Source organism: Lissotriton helveticus, chromosome 4_1, assembly GCF_964261635.1.
Source record: "Lissotriton helveticus chromosome 4_1, aLisHel1.1, whole genome shotgun sequence".
NCBI lineage: Eukaryota > Metazoa > Chordata > Amphibia > Caudata > Salamandridae > Lissotriton > Lissotriton helveticus.
This window is the reverse complement of record NC_136063.1, coordinates 2,038,593,926-2,038,619,368: the sequence shown is the minus strand read 5'-3', so window position 1 is coordinate 2,038,619,368 and position 25,443 is coordinate 2,038,593,926. Positions and strand designations below refer to the sequence as shown.

General features: G+C 44.3%; 1 protein-coding gene across 1 annotated transcript in view; it reads right to left on the bottom strand.

Moving 5' to 3' along the window:
• LOC144829485 (COMM domain-containing protein 5-like) overlaps positions 1-25,443 on the bottom strand; it is a 110,262-nt gene that overhangs the window by 26,280 nt on the left and 58,539 nt on the right. The window contains exons 3-5 of the mRNA XM_078688675.1: positions 19,539-19,567; positions 5,245-5,295; positions 4,263-4,358 (exon numbers count right to left, since the gene is read on the bottom strand). Of these exons, the coding sequence (XP_078544801.1) occupies positions 4,263-4,358; positions 5,245-5,295; positions 19,539-19,567 (176 nt within the window). The remainder of the gene's footprint in view (positions 1-4,262; positions 4,359-5,244; positions 5,296-19,538; positions 19,568-25,443) is intronic.

The window sequence follows — 25,443 nt, the reverse complement described above, 5'->3', positions numbered from 1 at the left end:
AACAAGAGAGTAAGACCTAACATGAAGAAAACGTCTTCACGAAGGTAGACAGTGGCAAATAAAAGCCACTCCTCAAGAGAGGAACTAAGAAAACATGGGATTAACCCATAAGCGAAGGTGTAACGAGGGACAAACCCAAGAAAACACACGCAGCACGGAAAGGTGCAGCACAATGTGGCAAAACAATTCCACTCCTCATGTGAGGAACATAGAAAATATGGGGCTACCCATGAATGAAGGTGTAACAGAGGAAATACCTCATAAAACACACACAGCACAAGATAGTGCAACACAATGTGGCAAACCAATTCCACACCTCATAAGAGGAACACTGAAAATATGGGGCTACCCATGAATGAAAGTATTAAAAGGACAAACCCTAAAACACCCGCAGCACAAACAGGTGCAGCACAATGTGGCAAAATTTCCACTCCTCATGAGAGGAACTGAGAAAATATGGGTTACCCATAACCAAAAAGAAGAATGTGTAACAAGGGACAGGACCCAAGCACACACGCGGCACGGACAGGTGCAGCACAACGTGTCAAACATAGAGAAAATTTGTGATGCACAGGGCGTCTTACACACTGGACACTAAAGAGAGAAATTCGCACAGTGCGACCTGCACGCAAAAAAAACGTACAACAAGGTGTCCAACACAGGTAGAGAAGGTATAAAGTCCTAAACAAAGACTTGAACCCTATAACCCAGACATAAGGGTTAACATATGGTAAAACCATGAGGGGAAATAGGATCACAACCTAAACCCATCCCAAGAACAGGGATACAAAATTGCAAATGAGGGTGAGAGAACCCTTAACCACTTCAGCGCTAATGACAAGGGTAACTCGTCATGGACTTTCCATTGATTTCAATGGAAAGTCAATGGAGCTCGTCGAGGACCCTTAGCAGCCAAGTGGTTAACAAAAACTTGCGCAAACATGTGTAGGAGAACACATGTACCAAACTGAAGCAGTGAAATGAGGGTGAGAGAACCCTAAACAACTTATGCGCAAACACATGAAAAGTGACACACCCATCTCTTGTAAATAGGCATATTTTGCGCAGGAAAGTCTCCAGATCGTCGCCAAGAATAATGTGGTATTTTAGTCATACATACATGAAGAGATGTAGCCGAGGCAGATGAGGTAGAGTTGAGAAGTAGGTTTATTTAACCATAGATATAGTTGCAGGAAGTATTAAGCTGGAACAAGTAGCCCCACCAGGAGCAGCCTCTTAGTTACTCAGCCCATACTCCAACTGTCAAACCTCATCCCAGTCACACAAGCATTCCATCCATGTCAATCACACTCACATTCTAACCTGGAACACTCACACTGGCTGAGTAGCTAGATGCAGAGAAGTGCAGCAATATAAATACTAAACCCAGAATACTACACGGTGCTGCTGAAAACACAGGGCAGTGCTGCTGAAAACACAGGGCAGTGCTGCTGAAACACAGGGCAGTGCTGCTGAAAACACACAGGGCAGTGCTGCTGAAACACAGGGCAGTGCTGCTGAAACACAGGGCAGTGCTGCTGAAAACACAGGGCAGTGCTGCTGAAAACACAGGGCAGTGCTGCTGAAAACACAGGGCAGTGCTGCTGAAAACACAGGGCAGTGCTGCTGAAAACACAGGGCAGTGCTGCTGAAACACAGGGCAGTGCTGCTGAAAACACACAGGGCAGTGCTGCTGAAAACACACAGGGCAGTGCTGCTGAAACACAGGGCAGTGCTGCTGAAAACACACAGGGCAGTGCTGCTGAAAACACACAGGGCAGTGCTGCTGAAAGCACACAGGGCAGTGCTGCTGAAAACACACAGGGCAGTGCTGCTGAGCACACCCACAAACAGAAGGTGCAGCTGAGCAAACTGGAATGGGTATGCCCAGACGTGGGTCCCGTGCACTCCATGGCACTGGAGTTAAGCAATGGCTGGGTCCAAACTGGAATTGCATGGTGAGCATAACAACGATGGATTTATGCCCAGGCCTCTGTACTGGGGTGAATGTATGACATTGTTCTGCATTCTGTCCATCAATTGATCTTTGAGCACACATGGGACACAGAGGCAAGGCTACAGAGCACACACAAGGCATTGAGCAATGCTGCGGAAAACAGAGAGGGCGGTGGTGCTGAGCACACGTGAGGCATGAAGGACGTCCCGCTGAACAAGCACGGGGCAGTGCTGCTGAACACACACACACATGGCACTGGGCACTGTTGCGGAGCACGCAAAGAACTGTGGTGTCCAGCACACTCAAGACCCTAGGCAGTGCTGCTGAGCACAAACAAAGGGCGTTGATAATGAGAAAATACATGCCGGGCAGCCTTGCTTAGCACATAAAGGGGCATGAAGCTGTGTTGCAGTAAAGGGGCAGTGGTGCTGATGCTACACAGAGCAGTGCTCCTTAGCACTCGCGGGCATGCTTCTCTGTACACACTGGGCAGAAGGCACTGCTGCTTGCACGTACAAATGCAAATGCGCATGTGTCAGCGGCCTTGTGACTGGGAGTGGAAGAGCAGCAATAAAACTGTACTGACCTATATTGCAGTGGCGGAGATGGGCATGGTGGGGATGAATTACAGGACCGTCGGAGCAACAAGCGACTCAAAACAGCAGCGCATGTGTTGTGTGAGAGGCCTGCCAGTTTGACAGCTTACTAAGAAAATGGTTACAGCCGGGTCGGGTGAAGAAGGGGTTTAGTGTGGCAAGCAGCGACGGGCGGGTGGGGGGTTGGCCCAGACGAGGAATAACGCTGAATATGCACAGAAGACACGAGCATGAAACAATTTTTTTTTTAAGTTTCCCCCAAACATAAACAACTGAAGCATAAAGATACAGTACTTGGTCCCCTCTCCATGGGAGGAAACGAAAGAGAAAAAGGAGGGACAAAGAGGAAGGATTTACCACTAGCAAGCAAGGGTTTTTAAAGGACACAAACAAACAAATGAAAAGCAGTGGGCAGGATGTAAGCCCATAGGGTAAATAAAGAACGCCTTGAAGAGACAGCACATGGGCTAGTAAGGCTTGACTTAAAAACTGGCCCGCATTCGATTGCCATACTCTCTATATGGTACTTGATGAGTAGCTATAAAAAGAGCATCAAGAAAGGCATTTTATGTAGCCAGCCCAACTTTATGGTCCTAGTTAAAAGAAGACCATCCTCTAGGTGAGGGAGATGAGACGTGGACCCCATATTTGCACCATTTTCTCCTTTTTCTCTCCCTACGAGTTAAGATAGTTTTTTTCACTGAATATCACCCTAAGCTCATCAATGAAGTTCTCAGGAAGATCAGAATTGAACAGTGAGTTGTAGTGGGTGGTAGCCCTTATTGCGGAGCGCATAAGAACTGGAGCCTTTATATCTAACGTACTAGTACCTGACAGCATGGGAAAAAGACAAATAGCTCCCACCTTTTCTCAGAATCGGAATCACTTGCTGTAAATGACCCTGCCACAATGTCACCAGAGTGTAGTTAATTCAGGATCGGAACCCGAGGCAGAGACACTGGGCATACATTCCCACAGACAAATTACTCAGACCTATTTTGCGGCTACAACTATAACCTTCTTTTGGGCCAGATCGGCAATCAATGCCACACATGTACATTCAGTATTAGGAAAGATACACATTCATAAATTACTTTTTTTCGATACCTTACTTTCCTATGCTTGTCACCCTTCACTGTTTGCACCACTTACACCACCGGTAGTGGTAACAATTTAGGAGATCAGCTAAGTGGAAGGAATATTTATTTGAGGTTTTGAAAAGGGTGTATTCACATCATTTTAAATAGATGTTCCCGGCCCACCTCCACACATCTATTTTGTGATATATAACTGAATAAACACATGTTTGTCACAAGTCTAGAACAAAGGTCCACACTGGAAATCCAGAGGTTCAGATCACTGCAAGATTTTCCCTATGATCACCAAGTAGTTAAATTCTACATAGCTATTATGTATGTAAATGTAACCTATATAGCTATCCTAGTAATCTGTTCTGGTTTCGACCTTCATGGCCTTATGTTGAACTTATCAGTTTGATTAGATGCTGTTTATGTAAAGTCGAAGTATAATGTCTATCCATGTGTTGCTTTATTAACTGTGTAATACTTCGCTCCAAAACTGCACTTTAGAAGTATTAAAATGTTAAACACTGGCTTTTTTATCTTCGCGTTTGGTGAAGAATCGTCAACGTAGTATTAGAAATAATTGAAAACTGCTCAGGTAAGAAAGTTGTCTCTGATACACTTTACCTCGTCGAAATAGCCACATCAACTCTCCACCTTAAATCTTCAATGCTAGGTAACCGGGTTTCTTGGTTTGATGCAGCATCTTCAAGAACTTGGCGTCTTCCAGTACATAGAAAAAAAGATGACATGGCTATTGGTAAGCGATGAGCAGAATTGAAAATAAGAGATTACAGTACTAATGTTCAATTTGTGTACATATTACTGCTGCGGAGCACCTGGCTAATGAGGAAAGACCTCCTAATGGCTAGTGGTATTTTCATTTAGGAACCCAATCATCAAGAGAGCTGCAAGTTGGTGGTCTCTCTATTTTTGTTACTTTGGAATATAACTTAAACCTTGAATAATACAATTACTCTACGAACTCTTAACTTGAATTCTTTATTTAGCTTTATAAATACATAAACTACCCCAAACAACCATTATATACCCTCAGTTGGCATGCATCGTTAGTCAGTGACTCATCCAGAGAACATACACTAGTCAAACATTTCCGGACAAATGAAGCAGACAGCAGGGTGTATACTTAATTGGCAAGAGATCACACTGGACACACTAGTCCTTCATATACACTAAGGGTCTTAAATTGAGTTTTTGGCACCCTGGTGCTCAGGACATGATGCAGTAGATGGTTATAATTCATCAATGCAAGATCTGCTCGGCAGTTTATGGCACAAACACTCAGACAGATAAGGAAGATTTAACAATAGTGGCAGGTTGCAAGTATGTCAAAGGTAATGTGGAGTTCAGCTAAATAGTGGCATGCAAGGAAGGACACAAGGGATTGTGATAAAAGTGAATATGTTACCGATAGGATTTTCTGCTTGGATATTTCATAGGGAAAGCCAATTAACACTTTAGTTTTCATACTCAGATCAGTGATTTGTACCGTTTGGACACTAACTTCCCGTAGGGGGTTGAACACTAGCAGATGAGTTAAATGACCCCACCTATACAACTCAATATAAATTATACAAAGAACACCAACCTGTTTCCAAAGATTACGCTGGTTAGATCCACAATGAATTCTTCCGGTATCCTTCAAAATAGGAATAAAAAAAGTAAAGTTAAGCTTGCAAAAATCTTTCATATTATACCTAAAACAAAGTATCCTGTGTAGTTTCAAAAACATTATTTCCAAATGTTTAATAGTGGACATTTTTGGAATACGTCCTCCTTCTAATCCACAAACAAGACACATTCCTGCAGAATGGTGGTATGAAAGGTTTTGTACAAAAAGTAATTCTGGATGAATCACATTGGAGCCATGTCAATTGTCTAGCAAGACGACCCATTTGGTGGAAAGGAGATGGCGCCCTAGCACCTATAAATAAAAATGTGAGCATCATTTCAAATCAGAACCAAAGGACCTCGAACATACAATTGAAAGTGGCCTGTAGTGAAGCTATATCCCACACTGTGTGTCTGAGGATGGGTTGGGACATTGCCAATAATTCCTGCCACTTATCGGGAGGGTTATCGATTTATATTATCAACCGTAGACCCCATCCTTATTCTACCCATCTACCTACCTACTCTGCAGACTAGAGATCAACAGATTTGCTCTCCTAGCTCTACTGGATCTTGGTGCGGTATTTAACTCCATTGGTAATGAAATAGTGTTCGATATGCTTTGCTCTGGTTTAGGACTGGGGTAAAGTAGCTGAATGGTGCTCTTCTTTCTAAATAATAAGCAATCCAAATCTGTTCTTTCCTTTTAGATTTCTTAGTGGTTGTTCATAGACCAAGCCTCTCTTTATTATACAGTTAATGAAAACCGTAATGTACAAACATAGCAATACATAACAGAATAACATTTTAAAATGTATAAGGTCGAGATCAGATTCTTAATGCAGAACATTATGCAGTGCGGTTAAAATAATATTAACAAACTTCCCAGCTCTTGCTAGGGCCTGGGCTGAGTTATTGCTAAAACACAAAACCGATGCTTCCCTACAATGTCTCAGTGACTGTTCCCGGAAAACAGGAGTCAGTAAGCGGCGTCAGTCTGTAGCAAAGAATGGGCAGCAGCATAACAGGTGGAGCCATGACTCATGTATGTAATTGCAAAGCCTGCAAGTGGGCTGCTCATTCCACCAGGCCCACTGCGGATTGAAGTCAAAAATTGGTAGGACTAGCAGCCTCATCTATAGTATTTTGTTGCGAGTCTGGGGATTAAGGAAATAGTTAAAATATGGTTGAGGTTTCCCCTTGATGTATGATTCATTCAGAGCTGTGAAAAGTACATTTTTAGAGAGCCCGGCAACATCTGTCTGGAATGAAACTGAAATGATTTGATTTGTTATTGTTTTTTTCCACGTTGACAGGGGGATAGTTGGATTAGTGAGGGAGGTGGCTTCAATTTTTAGTGTGGAAATGGCAAGGTGCAACTGTTTGTGCCAAGGGGAATGCTCGTCCTTGAACACAGCTTGTAATTGTTCTTTCATAGATTGTCCTGGAGCTCGTAGGGTGTGAATGTAAAATTTGATTAGGTCTCCCAGGCAAAAAAAGGTTTGCGCATGTCAGTCCCAGCTCAAGTCTCGTCCTCGACCTCCTTGCGTGTTGCGGGACAGAGAAGATGTTTTTGTAAGCTTTTATTTGTAAGTTTCCCAGAAATGCATCCATTTTTCTGGGGAAGGCCAGGTGGCCATAGGTCGCTGCAGGTAGTAGTTTGGCCCGTAGCACCCTTAGGATTGGTTCGGCTGAAGGGCTGTGCAAGTGGCGGTTCAAGCGCCTCAGGCTGTGAATGATCCCCATGCCCTTAGGCCTTAAGTGTCTAAGGTGTGCTGCTTGGTTTGCCCTAACGTTAAGCCAGACTCCTAAGTAGTTATAGCTGGTGCAGGTCGCTATTTGTAATCCCCCTGCTCTCCAAGTAAGATTTTTCTTTTTTTTGTAGATCCCAAAGATCAAGATTTTAGTTTTGGATTCATTCATCAAAAGATGATTCTTTATATTGTACTTATTGAGAGCGGTGAGCGATCTTTGCAGTCCGATTTTCGTGTGGTCCATGATAATAATATCATCGGCATATTGCATTGTCTGTAGTCGTATCCCGCCCAGTTTTGGGGCGGCCAAGGCTGCGCCTGCCAGTTCTTTAGGTAAGTCGGCTGTGTAGAGGTTGAATAGTAACGGGGCTAGTACGCAGCCTTGTTTTAGGCCGTTTTTAGTTGCGATCTTTTGGGATATTGTTTGTGCACTTGTTTTGATCCTAACCCAAGTATTATGATGCAAGTATTATGATGCAAGGATATCAGAGCTGAGAGAAGAGAAGGTGGTATCCCCAGGAATTTAATTTGTGCCATAGCGTCCCTCGATTGACTCTGTCGAAAGCTGCGCTATAGTCCACGAAGCAGTGAATGTGGGCGGTATTCGGCTGAATACCAATTGGGACGGTGACCGCCTGGACTCGCTCCGGATCGGTCGCTCCCCCTCAGCTCCCCGACCTCACCACGCATTAGAAATCCAGTGGTATCGTTTTGGCATTTGTCATTGTGCTTGAATTGTGCTTTTGTGACTGGTATTAGATCTACATCGCGTCGCCTGCATATTACAATATATAGCGCTACCATAGTGCCGCTTGCATTGTTGTTAGGAGAAGCGCGACATTGCTGAGTCTTAGAAGTGCCTGGTGAGACTTTAGCTGCACTCGGTATCACAGTTGTTTTGCTGCCCCTGCCTCGCCTCCCCTTTGACCTCCATTTTGTTTTGCTGTCTCTTCCCTGGCCCGCCCCTCCTCCCCGCTAACGCCTCCAAGCTGCTGACCCTCCCACGCTCCGCCCCCTCCACTATCCATTTAAGGTTGATGACCCAACGCGCAGCGTTCACGCGCTGCGGTCGCGCCGAAGGTGCCCCAAAGGTAAGCCCGTCTACGCCCGTCCGCGCCGAGACCGCGCCCAGCGTCAGACCCCCTGGTTCCTGTAAGGCCCAGCCCACCCGCATTACATACGATTCCTCCTCCCTCCTTGCACTTAACCCCGGCCGACTCCCCAACTGCGCCCAAGCCGCACCCGGACACACCCACGGACCCTTCACATGCAACTCCTGCAAGTTTGACGGCACAAAAACCAATTCCTCATCCACCAACACCAAACATAGACCTGACGCCAACTACCTAAAATGCATCTTACTCAACACTCGATCGGTCCACAGCCACGCCATCAACCTTTGGAATCTACTAGACACCACCTCTCCAGACGTCGCCTTCCTAACTGAGACTTGGATGAACGCCTCTTCAGCCCCAGACATCGCCATAGCCATCCCGGAAGGCTACAAGATCATCCGAAAAGATCGCATCAACCAAACAGGAGGAGGCATCGCCATCAGCCATAAGAACTCCTTCCGCATCACAACCAGCTCGGACGTCAACCTCTCTAGCGCTGAACACCTTCACTTCCAGATCCACACCGACCCCAAGACCACACTCAGAGGCACCCTCCTCTACAGGCCACCAGGACCCCGTGCACAATTCACTGAAGACATCACTGATTTTATCACCCAACACGCCCTCTCCTCCGAGGACTACATTCTATTGGGAGACCTCAATTTTCACCTGGAAAAGAGCAACGACAGCAACGCCACCACCCTTCTGGACAATCTCGCCAACCTCGGACTCAAACAACTTGTTAATACCCCCACACACCACGCAGGACACACTCTCGACCCTATCTTCACCTCCAGCAAACATATTTCCTTCAGTCACTCCACAGCTCTCCAATGGACGGACCACAGCTGCATTCACTTTGTTTGCAATAAGACCATAACGCACAACCACCCTCAACCTACCCTGCGAAGAAACTGGAACAAAATCACCATCGACCAGATCTCCACATCGCTTCTTCATAACCCCCCTGCCCACTCATCGAACCCCAACCAAGCAGCCATTAACCTCACTCAATGGCTAACCAACACCGCCGACAACCTGGCACCGTTGAAAAAACGTCAAATCAAACTAGGCAGCAAAAACGCCCCCTGGTTCAACGAGGATCTTAAGAAATCCAAGAAACTCTGTCGCTCCCTTGAGAAGGCCTGGAAATAAGACCCTAACACCAACACCAGGGACGCCTTCAAAAACGCCACCCGCATACACCACCAATTGATCCGGACTGCCAAGAAAAACCGCATTCAAAGACCGACTAGACAAAAACGCCCACAACAGCAAGGAATTATTCAACATCATCAAAGAGTTTTCCAACCCCACTGCCAACTCCAACGACATCACCCCCTCTCAAACCCTTTGCGACTCCCTAGCTTCGTTCTTCCACGACAAAATCGCTGACATCCACAACAGCTTTGGCAACCAACTCCGGCACCTTCCCAGAAAGCTGGAAACACGCCGAACTCAGCGCCCTTCTGAAAAAACCCACAGCTGACCCCTCCGAACTCAAAAACTACCGCCCCATCTCGCTCCTTCCATTCCCGGCCAAAGTCATCGAGAAAGCTGTCAACAACCAACTCGCCGCCTTCCTCGAAGCCAACAAATCCCTCGACTCCTCACAGTCCGGCTTCCGAGCCAAATACAGTACTGAGACCGCACTCATCGTAGCAACAGACGACATCCGAACTCTACTGGACAATGGAGACACAGTCGCCCTCATCCTCCTCGACCTCTCCGCAGCCTTCGACACAGTCTGTCATAACACCCTGTAACAACGACTCAGAAACATCGGAATCCAAGGAATAGCACTGGAATGGATCACCTCATTCCTTGCCGGAAGAACTCAGAGAGTACGCCTCCCACCATTCAAGTCAGAGGCCACTGAAGTCATCTGCGGCGTGCCACAAGGATCTTCACTCAGCCCCACCCTCTTCAACGTATACATGAGCCCCCTCGCAACCATCGCACGCCAACACAACCTCAACATCATCTCCTACGCCGAAGACACTCAACTGATCCTCTCACTCACCAAAGACCCAAACACCGCCAAAACCAACCTTCATGAAGGAATGAAAGAGGTAGCCGAATGGATGAAGCATAGCCGTCTGAAACTGAATTCAGACAAAACAGAAGTCCTTATCCTAGGCACCTCCCCCTCCGCCTGGGACGACTCTTGGTGGCCAGAAGCCCTTGGAAAAGCACCCATCCCGACGGATCACGCACGGAACCTAGGCGTCATCCTGGACTCCTCACTCTCGATGACCAGACAAGTCAACGCCGTCTCTTCATCTTGCTTCAACATTCTTCGCATGCGCAAAAAAACATTTCGCTGGATCCCCACCGAAACTAGAAAAACGGTCACCCACGCACTGGTCACAAGCCGCCTGGACTACGGAAACACCCTTTACGCCGGTACCACCGCAAAACTTCAGAAAAAACTCCAACGCATCCAGAACGCATCAGCCAGACTCATACTAGACATCCCGCGCAAAGAACACATTTCTGCTCACCTGAAAAACCTCCACTGGCTCCCCGTCAATAAGAGGATAACTTTCCGCCTCCTCACCCACGCACACAAAGCTCTCTACGAACTTGGACCCGATTGCCTCAATACACGTCTTTCCTTCTACACCCCCCCCGCCAGCTGCGCTCTTCCAACCAAGCCCTCGCTGCTGTTCCCCGCGTCAACAAAACCACCATGGGAGGAAGATCATTCTCCTACCTAGCGGCCAAAACCTGGAACTCACTTCCCTTGCACCTTCGCCTCACTCAAAACCACCTAGCATTCAGAAAGCAACTTAAAACCTGGATATTCGAGAAGTAATTCCCCACCCCTCCTCAAGCGCCTTGAGACCCTCTGGGTATGTAGCGCGCTATATACATTTCTTGACTTGACTTGACGGTGTACTCTATTGGCCAAGAGATACACTGACCTTTTGAGCCGTTTGACCAAATGATAACACTGATCACCTTGAAGAGTTGATGGTTATCCGGACATCATGAAAAGCTGATTCCTACCACATATCACATCACATGTTCCTTGAGAGTGTGATTAGCCAGCCACAATTCTATCACTTAGGTGTACCCATGGGTGGTCACTGCTATGCCATGCACAGCCTCTGGTACCCCATACACGGTCCTTGTTAAGGTATGGGTGGAGTTCGCAGAGTTGCGCTATGTGGAACTCTGTGAAGTGACCCTAATACTGCGCCACGCTACGTGGAGGTCAACAAGGAGAGGAGTGTGTTAGATTGCGTCGGTTGTGCTGATTTTAAGCTCCGGGTATTTGGCGGGCCCTGGAAAACCAGCACGGACGGTTTAATGCGCAACACAAGAGGGCACTGTTTCCTTCTGCTGCTCAAGTGGATGTTCTACTCGAGTCGCAGCATCCTCAACGTGAATGGAAGGTTTTTAAATGCGAGAGGTGGCAGCTATCTGATCGCCCGCATAGAGAATTCTCATCGGGAGGTGGTCTGAAGTAGGATTTTCCTCGCTTGCCAACTTAATGTTGGCGAGCGCGTGTGAGGAAAAAACTCCACTGCGCTATGTGGAACAGAGTTTTTGGGAATTCTGCATGCTAAACGAAGTGGAAAAAACTCCGCAAAGTCCACAAGCAGAATGGAATTTCACGCCTAGGCCTATCCTTGCTACCCCTTTTCCAATAAGTCATGACGAAATGGCAGCAACAGAAAGTAACGGTGTGCCAAGTGCCATGTTTATTTTCTACAATTTATGTTATGTATTGGTTCTGTTAAGCGCATATATCACCCTAAGGTCTCATAGCGCTAGCCTGAACTCAGAAAACAGAAAGGATGAAGAGAATAAGAACAGACTGTAGGGAAAGTGGGCTCAGAATAGCCTGAATTTACACTGCTTGTCCTTCTGATAACCCAATCAGCAACAAATAGTCTGTCGAGGAGCTAAGGGACAAACAAAGGGTAAACCATGGGATGACACTGTGGCCCAACTGTGCACGATGCCACAAAGACTACCCCAGGTACTTTGGTGAAGAAAAGTCCATGCATTCCACCTCAGGCTACCCACAGTCGAAGTTGACTTGAGGCTCACAACTGCCAAAGATGGGAAGTAAGCCACCCACGGCAATTCCAAATTCCTGCTCAGTGGTACTATATACGGGTCCTCCATGTCCAGGTGATAACCTAGAACCAGGGTTTTAGGTGGGATAAAAAAAACTGGGGGTCTCTCAAAGGGCTGATGTAATTAAGGGCGTGGCTTAAAAATACCTAAGCTAAAATTCCGACCTTAGCATAGTGTGCCGCCAGTCTGGTATTTTACTGCTTTCATTGTTGCATCCAGATAGATAATACATCCAGATAGATAATACGTCCGGTATATACCATCTCCAGTAAAAAGTGGATCAAGCCAATATGTCGGAATATGGGATTTGGGTCATATTTAGAAGCATTGAGAATTTTAAAAGTGAATAAATCCCATAGAATCGTTTTTAGTCTAAGCAGATATTTATTAGCTGGAAAGGGTCTGGAATGTTGATGTCCTTAGGGTTATGATACGTTTCCAAGACTGAGCAGAATGGAACCAAAAAGCTTGTAGTACCATGTAATTTTATAAATAATGGATTATGACATCAGGAAGAGAATGCTGTGATAGTTGTACCTGCACTTTAGTAATCTCGGTGGTTGAAATTTGCATTGCATTTATAATTGAATTGTCATTACAGAGCTATTCTTTTTGGAAGTACCTTCCTTCTGGAAATAAGTTGCTGCACTTGCACTTTATTATCCCTAGTGGTCAAAATCTGTACTTTATATATAATTGAACTGGCACATTGGCACTTCCCCTGGATGTATTGCCCTTTCGGAGACATACGCAATTATGAAACTTTACCGTGAACCCAATATGCACCCTATTCGTTCAACTAGAAACTGAATATTCCACCAGATGTATCTTCCTTCCTCTCAGCGAACCTCATGATTTACATTTGTACCTTATTTGTAAACTTGTCTTTTCAAGTATAAATAGATGTTTTTAGATGTTAACTATTTTATTTTACTGACAGCAATATATTTAAATGTTATCTTATTTATTGCTAAGTTTTAAGCATGCAAATTGTATCTTTAATGGTTTGTTAAACCGAATAAAGATTATGAATGATTATGACAATGCCTTTTATTTATGTGTTTAAAACCCAACACATACATAAAAGGCATTGCTATTTTTAATGCCAAAAGCTCCAACTCATGCAAATGTGAGAACACTTTAATGTTGGCTGCGCCCATTTATTTTGACGCTGCTCACCATATTCAGGTTACAGTGAGCAGCGTCTAAACAAAGGGGCACGGATAATATTAAAGTGAAAGAGCATATCACACAAAGTAAAAATAAACTAAATAAGGAACGTTCTGCGCAGCCGCTGAAGTGAAAGTGGCCGCCGGTAAAATAAATAATTAAATAAGCGTGTCCGCTAAAATAAAAGCGGACCACGCTCTAAATTAAATAATTGAATAAGTGCAACCCCTATGGGTCAAGTGGACCGAGTAGTAATTTAAAAAAATACAGTAGTAAGAGTTGAGCGTGCTGCAATGTTGTGGGTGGAATAGGGGAAGAGCATTAAGGAAAATGGTGCTCACCAACTTATAAAGCAGAGCATGTAACACCACCAGTAAAGGGTCCAGTCCTTATGGGCGTTAACAAAAGGAGACAAGGCGGTACCAAGGAGGGACTAACAAGCCTCATAAGGATTCGGAAGCCAGCGTTCACGAAAGCCAGCGTTCACGAAGGACAATGGAACAAGCCAATTAAAAATATGGGCAGAGAGTGGGCGGGGCTTCTAGTGCATACCCCAACACAGCATGCATCGCAGAGGGAGCAGTGCATGGGCCCTGCCGCTAGGCTCGACCTAAAAAGGTGTGACGGCGTCTGTCTGTCTTTTTTTATGCAGTTCGACCGCTGATTTGATCTACTAAGGTGAAACATTTCCCCGTGTTAAATAAATACTTTTTTGAATTTTGAAGACAGATTATATTCTACCATGATGTTTGTCGCATAGGATTAGCATTTCAAATATTTCAAGGGATGGTCTAGACTGTAGTGCACGGGCACTTCAGAGTCAGAGCCGATCGACCCCTTGCTTCTGGCACGGCCCTCCCTGTTAATTTGCAGGGTCGCCCTCCTATTTGCAATATCTTCTACCCTATTCCCCTCATAACACTTTCAGGTCTTTATCCACCTAGTATTTATACAGTCCCGTCGGATTGTCACGGTCAAACGAGAGCTTTAAGTCAATAAACGTCTTCAATTCTCATCCTAGGAGCAATTTTTCTGGACACAGAAAGCCAAAGTTTTTATGCCATTCTTGAATGTGGCTCGTAATTAGAATTGCAAAAAGTATTGACATTCGAACAAGGAGAGGAAAACGTATGTAATGTACAAGAGCTCATAACAAAATTGCGCGGATATCACAATTAAATATTAAAACAGAGCACCACCTAGCGGCAAAACAATAATTCAATCATTACATCAGCCTTTTGCTTTCTATGGCATTTCCCTTTAACTCGCACAAGACATTTAATTTGCCACTTTAAATACATTTGATATTTCACTACGGGCTATCTATCATTTAGATTTAGCCGATAAAAATACGAATATGGTCAGTAACTCTTACATATAAATTTCGAAAGGCCATCCAGCCGATATTAATTGGTGCGGCGAAAATCAGCCTATTATGCGCCCCTTTTTAGAGGATAAGCTTGTAACTGATACTATTTACACCAACAGTGTCAATTTTCAGGTGCAATAAATATATAATCAAAACCGGCCAGCTCGTAATGAGGCCCGTCTACGTATGGTATGCAATTTCATGTGTGTTCTTGAAATAATTGGCTCTGACAAAAAATGCTCAATGTTTGTAATCCAGATTTCGGAAACGTCATTTTCTTCCCAAGTGGGACTATTTTTAGGTTTGGTTTTCATCATAACATTGTGCTCAATTTAGCGTCCCTGAGGAAAGAAAAAGACAAAGAACTGTCAGAAAAGTGAACGGAACTCATTATTGGCCGAGTTTCCCTCGTACTTAGCATTGTGGCTGCCAAATGGCGGGATTAGATTTTACACCCCACGAGTATGCATTTTACAAAATCACACAATAACCTCTGTGCCACGGTTGGGTCGGAAAAGTCATCTGCATGGTACTTGGCATGCATCCCTCAGGGGCGGCTCTAGGCTCATGGAGGCCCTGGGCAGGGAGCTTAGGTAGGGGGCCCCGGAAGAGGGGCTCCCTATCAGCCAATCAGGAACCAGGAGGAACGCAGGCGCGGAGGCAGATGAAGAGGGAGGGGGGTCAGGGTTTTTGGAAGTGGCACAGAGCCGGAGGTCGCCAAATCCCTGCCAGGGGCCGCCACGCAAATATGTACCCATCCTCAGAGGATTATTATATTAAGGATATATATTGGTGTGGTGGCCCCTGGGGTTTGGAGGCCCTGTGCAGGTGCACAGCTTGCACATGCCTAAGGCCGGCCCTGCATCCCTGCCCTGAGTGCCATAACTGTACTGAGATCTGGATCACAAATGCTGATTTGTGTTGTAATAGGCAAGCATGGAGTGGTTATGCGTGTGCCCCATGGCATAGGTCTGCCTCAAAGATTGTGGTCTTCAGTCGTCACATCCGGCATGTCGCCCGGGGGCGGGGGTTTTAGAACAGAGGGTAATTTAAGTTAAAAAAAATAGCAAATTAAACTTACCATCTCCTCCGGTCCTGCGTCACGTCTACTCTCTTCTAGCCAAACAGGAAGCAGGCAGCTTCGCTTCCCTCCCCTAAGCCATGATTGGCTAGGACACCGACCCCACAGGCATATATGGATAGGCCATTTTCTTTATGTAGCCTACATAGAGAAAATGCAGAGTGTGCATGACTGGTTTGGTCCGCCCTGGGGCCGACCAAGCAGTCAGCGTCCACAACAGTGGACTAGCCACTCCTCCCCTGCCTGGAGCAGGAACGCCCCCCTGCTCCCAACCAAACCCTGCCTTCTGCTTTCTCGCAGTGCGAGAAGGAGAAACATAAAATGGTATTTAAAACACCATTTTATGTTTCTGCTTCTCGCACTGTGAGAAAGCAGTAGGGAGACGCTCTTCCGCCCACATGGAGGAGCCGCCCCTGGTGGGCTTGTTGGACCGAGTAGATTGCCCCAACCGCTACCCGCATGGTGGTGGAAGGGTACTGCCTTCACCAGGAGTTAAGCAGCACCTGCGTGGTGGAGGCGGCAGCATCACGTGTAGTGATTATTAGTAGTGAACAAGTTATTTTAACCGCAGTCACTGGAGTGACGCATACAGGCTCACATGTATATATATATTTCCGCTGCTGCTGTGTGCTTAACTCACCCTTGGGCTTCATCGGTTTGGTGTGCAGTGCTTCGCAGTGCATGAGTGGACTATCTGCTCTGGGTGTATGTGTGCCTAAGAAGGGTACAATACAGGAATAATACAGCACTGTGCAATTCATGCATGCTGAATGCATGTGCTGAATGTAAGTGTGCTCATGAGTGGAACAGTACATGAAGGATGTAGTGCTAGGTAATGCGTGCATATTAAATATATCTGCTGGGTGTATATGTGCCTATGAGTAGTACAATTCAGGAAGGATACAGTGCTATGTAGTGGGTGTACACTGTATACACACACTGGGTGTATGTGTACCTGTGAATGGTACACTACATTGAGGACCTTGGGTTCCATTTTGGGAAACCCAGACCTGTATAGTAAGACATGGAGAGGAGGTAGTGTATCACGCTCCGGATAGATTTGTGTATTGCCGCATTCCTGTAAGCTGGGTGGGGCACATACCGGAGAAGCAAGAGCCTGGTTTCCCTGGGGTGCTCTTTGATTCAATGAGAGGTTACAAGGGAGGGGCCTGGGCACATCTCTTGAAGGAGATGGGCTATAAGAGAATCATAAGGAGTAGGGCTGGGGCCCTGGACTAACCTTTTGATACACATATCACTGTTGCTGACATCCAGGTGTGAACTCTAGTCACTCCTATGGACTGTGTTGTCGGGCTATCAGCTTTGGGATGCTCCTGCTGTGACAGACCGCTTTCAAAATAAAGAGTGGACGGAGAAGTGGGAACTTCAAAATAAACATACAATTCTACCTCTTATGTATGGATGGTTTTTGGAGTAGGGTTTATATTTTTTTTATATTAGCCTAGGTGTCACCACGCTGGCTTTGACTGGTTCCTTGAACGTGTCTGTGGCAGACTTCAACATCTCCTTGAGCATGGGCAGAAATTGCACGGTCCTATGTGATTTGGATAAGGTTTCCCCAAGGAGTTTATTGTACTCATGGATAAAATGCTTATCTATCTTGTGGAAAGTATCAGCCCTTAGGATAAACAAATGGTAGGTGGAGGTCTCATCTGGAAGTAACAACTACGGTGGATAATGATCCAGGTCAGAGTAAGCACGGGTCGCATTTCAATTCATGGTTTGTCTCCCACCAAGGCTCCCCAGTTTGGCCCAGTCTTATGCAAATCAGTATTGATCCTGCTCCAGTGGGAACGATTCAGCCTGAACCGGGACACAAGAAATCCAGGAACGGGTTTGCGCTTATTAGGGCTCATCAGCCAGGTATAGCTTAGTTCTAGTGCCACAAAGAGCACGGGGTCCATGTCTGGACATCCCCTTCACACTAACAGCATCCAAAACTAGGTGATGGATGGAATGCTTGAATTAATCTCAGCCACTGGCAATGGCTTGGGGCCGCAGTTGGGAAAGCGGACTCCTCCTCCTTTGTGAATGTCAAAAAAGAAACATTTGTTGGAAAGCATGCAGTGATCCAGAGGACCACTGCCAGCTATCAAACAAACTTTAAAAAAAGAAAAAAAGAGGAAAAAGAGCTTCTTTTTAAATGTAGACATGTTTCCAGTTAGGAAAACAGGACACATTCTTTCAAAAAACAAACAAATCAAAAAATCGATTTACTTCACTGTATGGCCATTACAGACATGGTAGTCTCCTGACCTGGTAGGTCACCATCTCTGTGATGGCCACCAGTCAGTGTTGGTCACAATTTGTAACGTATCTCATTAATATAAAATACGGTAAGTCACATTTTGACCAACTCCTAATCAGAATATAGCGAATCAACATATTAATACATAGGTTTTTCATTAAATTCTTAACCGGATGCAAAAATGATGATCACAAATTGCACCAGATTTTTTGCAACATGGATTACTACATCGGGCCCTTACTTTCTAACACTCACTATGCTTTTGCTAAATACCATGAACTAGAATTTCATATGCCACTCCTCCCATCCGCTCCAGGTTGTACATATATTTTTTAGAGTAGGTGAGTTAAGAAAACAAAAACTCCAATAGTACAAACCATAATGCATACACTGCATGGAGTGCTAATAAAAGTGCCAGGGTACTGTGTACTACAGGGTAGTGACATGACTAGAAGTTGTTATATAAAAACCTAAATCTACTAAAAAGCAATTGATCTGAATATGGACAGTGGCAGCGAATGGGGAATACAGAAGATGCTGGTTCTAACCTGTGCGGTTTTTAACTATTGTTCTACAGGTGAACACACCGCTTAAGAGACCAAAAACAGCCACATGCAGTAAGACAGTAGGTGCTTTCTGGTCTTGCGTGAGAGGCAAAATTATAAAACACACATCGGTTACCATCACAGACAGGGCCCAAGTTCTGTTGAAGGCCATGGGGTCTGTTGGCCTACATCAAGACAGAAACATATCCAACTAATTCTGATAACCATATCATAAATATGGCCCCATGTAAATAATAAGGATACACTTAGTTTAATTCCTCTAGGGAGCACAAATTATTTGCTTACAAAAAGCTAATCATGGACTTGCATCCTTAGAGTGGAGCGACCAGGTGATTAAACTTATCACCTGGTCTGAGTGATGGTTTCTCTAATAGGTCAGAATGTCAGTCGCTACTCTCAATCTCTCATTAGTGTTGGCCACACCTGCATAATGTCTAATTCTAATTTGAGCTGAAGAACACGACTCAAGCCTTAACAATATTATGTTGCATTTCCTTCAACCAGACATGGTCAGGCAACCAAACCACACGAGAATTAGTGCAAGGCAGAAGAGACAAAATGGTTGCATGAACAAAACTGTCTTGACACGTGACCATCTCAAAATAACAACTAAAAACGCCATGCTCTGGAAAATGAACTACTTATCAATGCCTACACAATGTGCCAAGTAACAAGACTGAACAATTCCAGTTCTAGAGTCTGGGCCACTATACAAAAGTGAGCTGAAAAGATCACATATACAAATACATTTTGTGGAGAAAGTGGAGTTTCTGCACTGAATAAAGGGTACTGGCATTGAAGCCAAAATGAAGAAACAAAAGAAATGCAACAATAATATTAGGCATATTAGATTACCTCAGCTCCTTCAGGTCTTCTTTGAATACCTAAAAAGGAAACACAGAGTTTGATCCAAAAAAGAAAACAAAGTTTATGCAGAAATGCAGTTCAAAGGAAAATAAACATCCATCAACAGAATAAAACAGTAGTTTGGGGAAAATACTACAATTCAAATCAAAACATGCCTTTCCAAAGGGAAGAGCATCCAAACGGTAGCTAAACAGTGGCGACTGCCACCCTCCTATTCTCATCTTTTGCACCTACTGACCATACACAACACATACTATTCACCCCTCCACCCCCTCTGCAGTGACGGAATGAAAAACTATGCCTCCCCAGCATAAGTGGGGCCTTCTATAGCTCACTGATATTCATGGGTCTTGGGCTCCATACAGGGCCTCCTGAAGGTTTGAGTACCCCCGAAGAGTTAGGGGCCCCTGTGTAATGCCCCTGCCCCACGTGTGTTCTACTAAGTATATCCATGAAAGAGGATCCTCCAACTCCACTCTTCCCCACTCCACAAAATGTTACTCCACTCCTTTTTATGCCACTCCACTCTATGCAACACTACTCTACGCCACTCCACTCTATGATGCTCTATGCTACTCCACACCACTCCACTGTATGCCATTCCACTCTACGATAACTCACTCTATGCCACTCCACTCTATGATGTCTACTCCATTCCAGAATATGACACTCCACTGCACGCTACTCTTCTCCACTCTATACAACTCCACTCAATGACACTATGACACTCCACATCATGATACTCTATGCACTGCACTCTATGTCACTCCACTTTACAAAACTCCACTCCTCTCTACTCCACTCTCTTCTAAGCCAGTAGCTTTTAGTCTTGCTGAACAGCCACACTGGCGTACATTGTTAAAACACATTGGCAAACCCAGTACCCTCAAATAGGTGCGACCTATTGGTTTTGCCAATGCTTGTTCTCAATTGGCGCAAACCGTTGGTGAAACAAATAGTTGAAGAATGCGGGTTGGGCTTGTTCCATAACTTTGACGCTCAGCAGATACCAATTTACATGCATTCTGTAATGTAACTAATATTTAGATGCATCTATATAGTATTAAAATATGGAAGCTCACGTTCACAGTTTGTCATTTTATAGGTTGTGATGTAAAACCAATTTTGGTGTACCAGATTCCCTGTCCACCTACCAAGTCTTTGCTAGAAAAACAAGGAGACGTGCCTTCTCCACAAAAACAGTCTTTTGGACTTCAAATGCTATTAGTTGTTCAGTGGGCACTAAATGTTCTTTGCCTTTACTTAATGGCTACCTTGTTGCAAGTACCAACATTTTACGTCATCGTATGCTATTTAACACAGAGAAGGACTTTTAAAATGGAGTCTGTTAAAATGACCTCCTTCACAAAAATAAATATATTATTGTGATAGGGGTTTCAGCACAAATCCTTTTGTCTACAAACATATCCTGTGACAACTTCCCTGCTGAAAGCCAGTTTTGCTTATTATTTCTCTGAACGCATAAACTCAATGGGCATTGTACTTGCATATGCCTTTAGTAGACTCAGACAGCTTTATGTTTGGAAGACCTAATCTCATGAACAGTGCTAGGCAATGTAAAATGAACTACAGAGAGGGGGAGGGGGGATTTCAATTTGCTCCTACCATCCTTGGCTTTCATGTGTTTTCATATTTTAACGTCTTGGATGGACTTGGCACTTCGTGGATTGTTACAATGTCCCATTTATGCTCCATTACATTTTGGTGATAAGATATCAAGTAGTCTTTTGCAAGACTGCAGTCCCACCATGACAAGAAACTGCTAAATGATAGCTACTGTGTGTACTTTGATGTATGCACTTTCTTATACGTTTTAATAGCTGAATTCTGGCTATCTTGTTTAGGAAGTGCTGTTATTGGATACCTTAACCAGCCATAAAAAGACAGCGCTATTCATTAATCACTTTTGCATGTTTCTTTTTTAGGTCTGGCGTTAGTGAAGATCTTACTTTTTCCCAAAAATCTTATCAAATCCATTAAATCTACAAACAAATTTGTGCATCAAAAGAGTTACTAACACAATGCTTTTGGAATTTGAAAGATTGATTTCCAGCATGTTTGTTTGTTCAGTAGACCTCAAAAGTATTCAATGTATGTTGAAGACACATTTATATCTCAAAATAGCAGCAGCATCAGAAGCCTATGCAGCAGAAGCAGCCACTCTGACTGTTTTCTCAACAGGGTAGATAGTCTGTGCGAGTGTCGGAGATTCTGAAATGTCAGAGTCCTCTTGGCGGGTAAATTCTTCATAGCGTACCCTAGAAGCACAGACCATAGAGTGGCCAGCTACCAACAACTTCAATTGTAAGCATAATCCCTTGTGTGTATCCCATGGGTACGTGTTACCTACATGAATTCTAGGTTAGTCCTTTTTTCTTCACCCAATCCTGCTCATCTGTTATTCCTCTGTGTCACTGTAGCGTTGGATGTTTCTGTTCAGTCATTCTGATCTTCAGATAGGGCAGTCCTTCAACCCTGTGTTATGTACTTTACTGTGTTATACTCTGCGTTCTTTATAATTATTGTACAGACGTTACCTCAAGTAGTGCATTTTACATGATGCTTTTTAGTTTGTGCACAACAAAGCAATCTTGAATTGCTAATTCTCTATTGTGGCTGTCACACTCGTGCTGCACTGGAAATCCTTCCCAGTACCTATCCCAGATGTAATGTTAAATGAATGTATACGACGTAACTAGTACCCGAGGGTGTCTTGGTGCTGATAGCTAGGCATAGTATGGAAGCATGGTGTAAGAGACAGCTTAAAAGTTAAAAAGCCAGGTTTTGAGAAGCTTTCTAAAAGCCAGCAGCGAAGATGCGAATCTGGTATGGGGAGGAAGAGTGTTCCAAAGTCAAGTGGCTCCTGTGTGGAACCTGCTCCCGCCCCATCAGGTTTTCCTAAATCTAGATTTTGTGGCTGTATATGTACCTAGAGATCTAAGGTTCCTGTTAGGAGTGTAACTTGAGATGGTATTTTTCAAAATAATCTTGACCTATGCAATGAAGGGCCTTGAAAGTAAGACCGAGAGTTTTAAATTTGATGCGATTACTGAGAGTCAACCAATGTAACTCTTTAATGGCCAGAGAGACAGACTAATGTTTTGGAAGATTGAGCAGTACCCTGGTGGCTGAGTTCTACAAAATCTGCAATTTATTGAGGTATTGTTTTTGCAGATGGATGTATAGGCCATTACAGTAGTCTATTTTAGATAAAACGAGGGAGGAGATAACTGTTTTTATGGCACTGACTAGAATATAAGGAAAAATAATTCTGATGATTCTTAGTGTATTATAGGAAGTGGATATGATGGAATTAACTTGTTTACTGAAATTAAGTGTGTCGTCCAGAATCACTCCTAGGCTTTTAACCTTGGGAGATGGAGTAGAAAGTGGGCCCATCTGTGGTGGCCAACAGACGGGAGTCCACAGGCAATGATTTTTTCCATAGAACATCACTTCCGTCTTCTCTAAATTTAGCTTAAGGCAATGCCTGTAGATCCAGGTGCAGATTTCTTCCATGCAAATATGAAGCATAAAACTCGTATTATTAGCCTAATTGGCCGCAGAGACCACAATTTGTGTGTCATCTACGTAGGTGAGAGATAGACCAAAAGATTGAATCAGCGGGGCAAGCTATAGGTAGGTAGAACAGAGAAGGACTTAGGGAGGACCCCTGCAGCACTCCACACGGAAGTGAGAAAGCTTTTGATCATAACTTATCTAGTGTCACAGTGTTTTCCCTATTGTGTAGGAATGATGTAAGGTTTCTCCTTTGATACCTATAGTCTTAAGGCGATGGCATAGTGATGACCGATCCACTGTATCAAAGGTCTAACAGGATCAATCATGCATTTCCTCCATCATCAAGAATAGTTTTAAGTTTGTCTGTGGCTTTGATAAGCACTGTCTCAGTGCTGGGGGCAAATTGATTTGGATCTAACAAATTATGTTCCTTCGTGAATTGTGTGAGTTGGGAATTCATGATTTGATCAATGATCTTGGCTGGGAAAGGAAGTCTGGAGATAGGTTGGTAGTTAGACGAAACGTCCGATCAAGGTTAGACTTTTTTAGAAGAGGAAGAATGCATGCCTTCTTCCTTGCTGTAGAAAAGATACCTGATAGAAACATCCAGTTGAAGATGCTGACTAAGCATTTTGTTATAGGCTCATGAATTTGTTTGAGCACCGAGGGAGGGCATGGATCGCTCCGGGATCCTGTTTTAATAAACAGAATAAGATGTTCTACCTGGTTTGTAGAGACTGAACTAAAACTGGCCATGTCAGAGTGGGAGGCCTTATTTACTTAAGTTTGTTGCGACGAACGGTAACGATTCCCCGGTGCACTGCACATATTATAAATATGCCCCACCTTCTTCCTAAAATAATGGGCGACATGGTAGCAGAAGTGTTTGTCTAATGTTACATCCTTTGGCTACCGACACTTTAGTGAGTTTGTTAATAACTTTAAAAAGTTCCCTGGGTGAATTACTAGACAATTCTATTTGAGCTGGAAAATAACTTGTTTTTGCTGTGAGCAATAGACTTTTATATTTGGCCAGAGAGCGTTTATAAATTTCCTTTTATTGAGTTTCATAGTTAAGCCTCCATCTTCTCTCCTGTTGTCTGCATTTTTGCTTTTCTAGTTGAAGCGCCTCGCAGTAGGCTTAATTGTCTTATGTTTGTTACGTTTCCAAGCGGCGAATTGTTAAAGGGCATGGTTAAGCCAGCTCGAATATTTACTTTATTTATTTGAAAGGTTTTAGAAAGTGCTTGCTAGACCCAGGGGTATCAGAGCACTTTACATGTGCCAAAAACAAGATTACAGGAGTTGCTCAAAAAGCACAGTACGAAATAATATATAAAAACAAATGTTCCATTGAGGTCTAATAAACAGAGACATAGCAAGAGCAGATACATTTACATACATTTTTACATAGGATGGGGAAGATAGAAGGGGGAGGGGAGGGAAGGGAAGGGAGTGAAGTAGAGGAGGATAGGGAGGTCAGAGGTACGATTTAAGGACCCCAGTATTTGCAGAGAAGGTGCAGTTTAACATCTTTTTTGAAGGCAATGTAGGAGGGGTTGCAGCGCAATTCCTAAAGGAGGGCATTCCAGACGATCAATGCTTTTCCAGAGAAGGCTCGAGATTGAGTGGTTTTCTTTTTGAATAAGGGGGGATGATGAGGAAGGTGATTGTGCTCCTCATCGTTCTAGAGCTGCACGCTTTTTAAAGTTTGTTTGTGAGGTCCAGCGGGTATTCTGGTGTAGGGCTTTATGTGTGATACATGCAGTCTTGTAGGAAGATCTACCATCAACGGGCAACCAGTTGAGAGCCTTCAGGGCAGAGGAGATGTGATCAAGGCGTTTGTAGCCAGTGATGAGCCTTGCTGCTAGGTGGAGCACAGATCTGAGTGGGGCTAGGTGGAATTTGATGGTTCCTGTGAGGATAGCGTTCCTATAGTTTATTTTTGACAGTACCAGGGATTGGACAACTCATTTGAAGTCTTCCGGTGGGATGAAGGGTTTGATTTTCTTGAGGTGACGGAGAGTGAAGAGAGCTCCTTTAGCACAGTTTTTTATGTGGTCGTTGAAGGTTAGATTTTTGTCAACTGTAAAACCAAGAGATTTCACTGAGTTGGACAAAGAGAGCGAGCAGTCCGTTGTTTTTAGGGGAGAAGAGGATGATTTCAGTTTTCTTGGGATTAAGTTTGAGTTGGTTGGAGTGGAACTAGTGTTAGATCTTGTTTATGGTATGGTTAAGAAGAAGTACATCAGTGTGGGACCTAACCTTATAGTACAGTTGTGTGTCTTCGGAATAGAGGTGGTAGTTGATTCCTGCTTGTTTCAGGATGAGGGTAACAGGTTCCATGAAA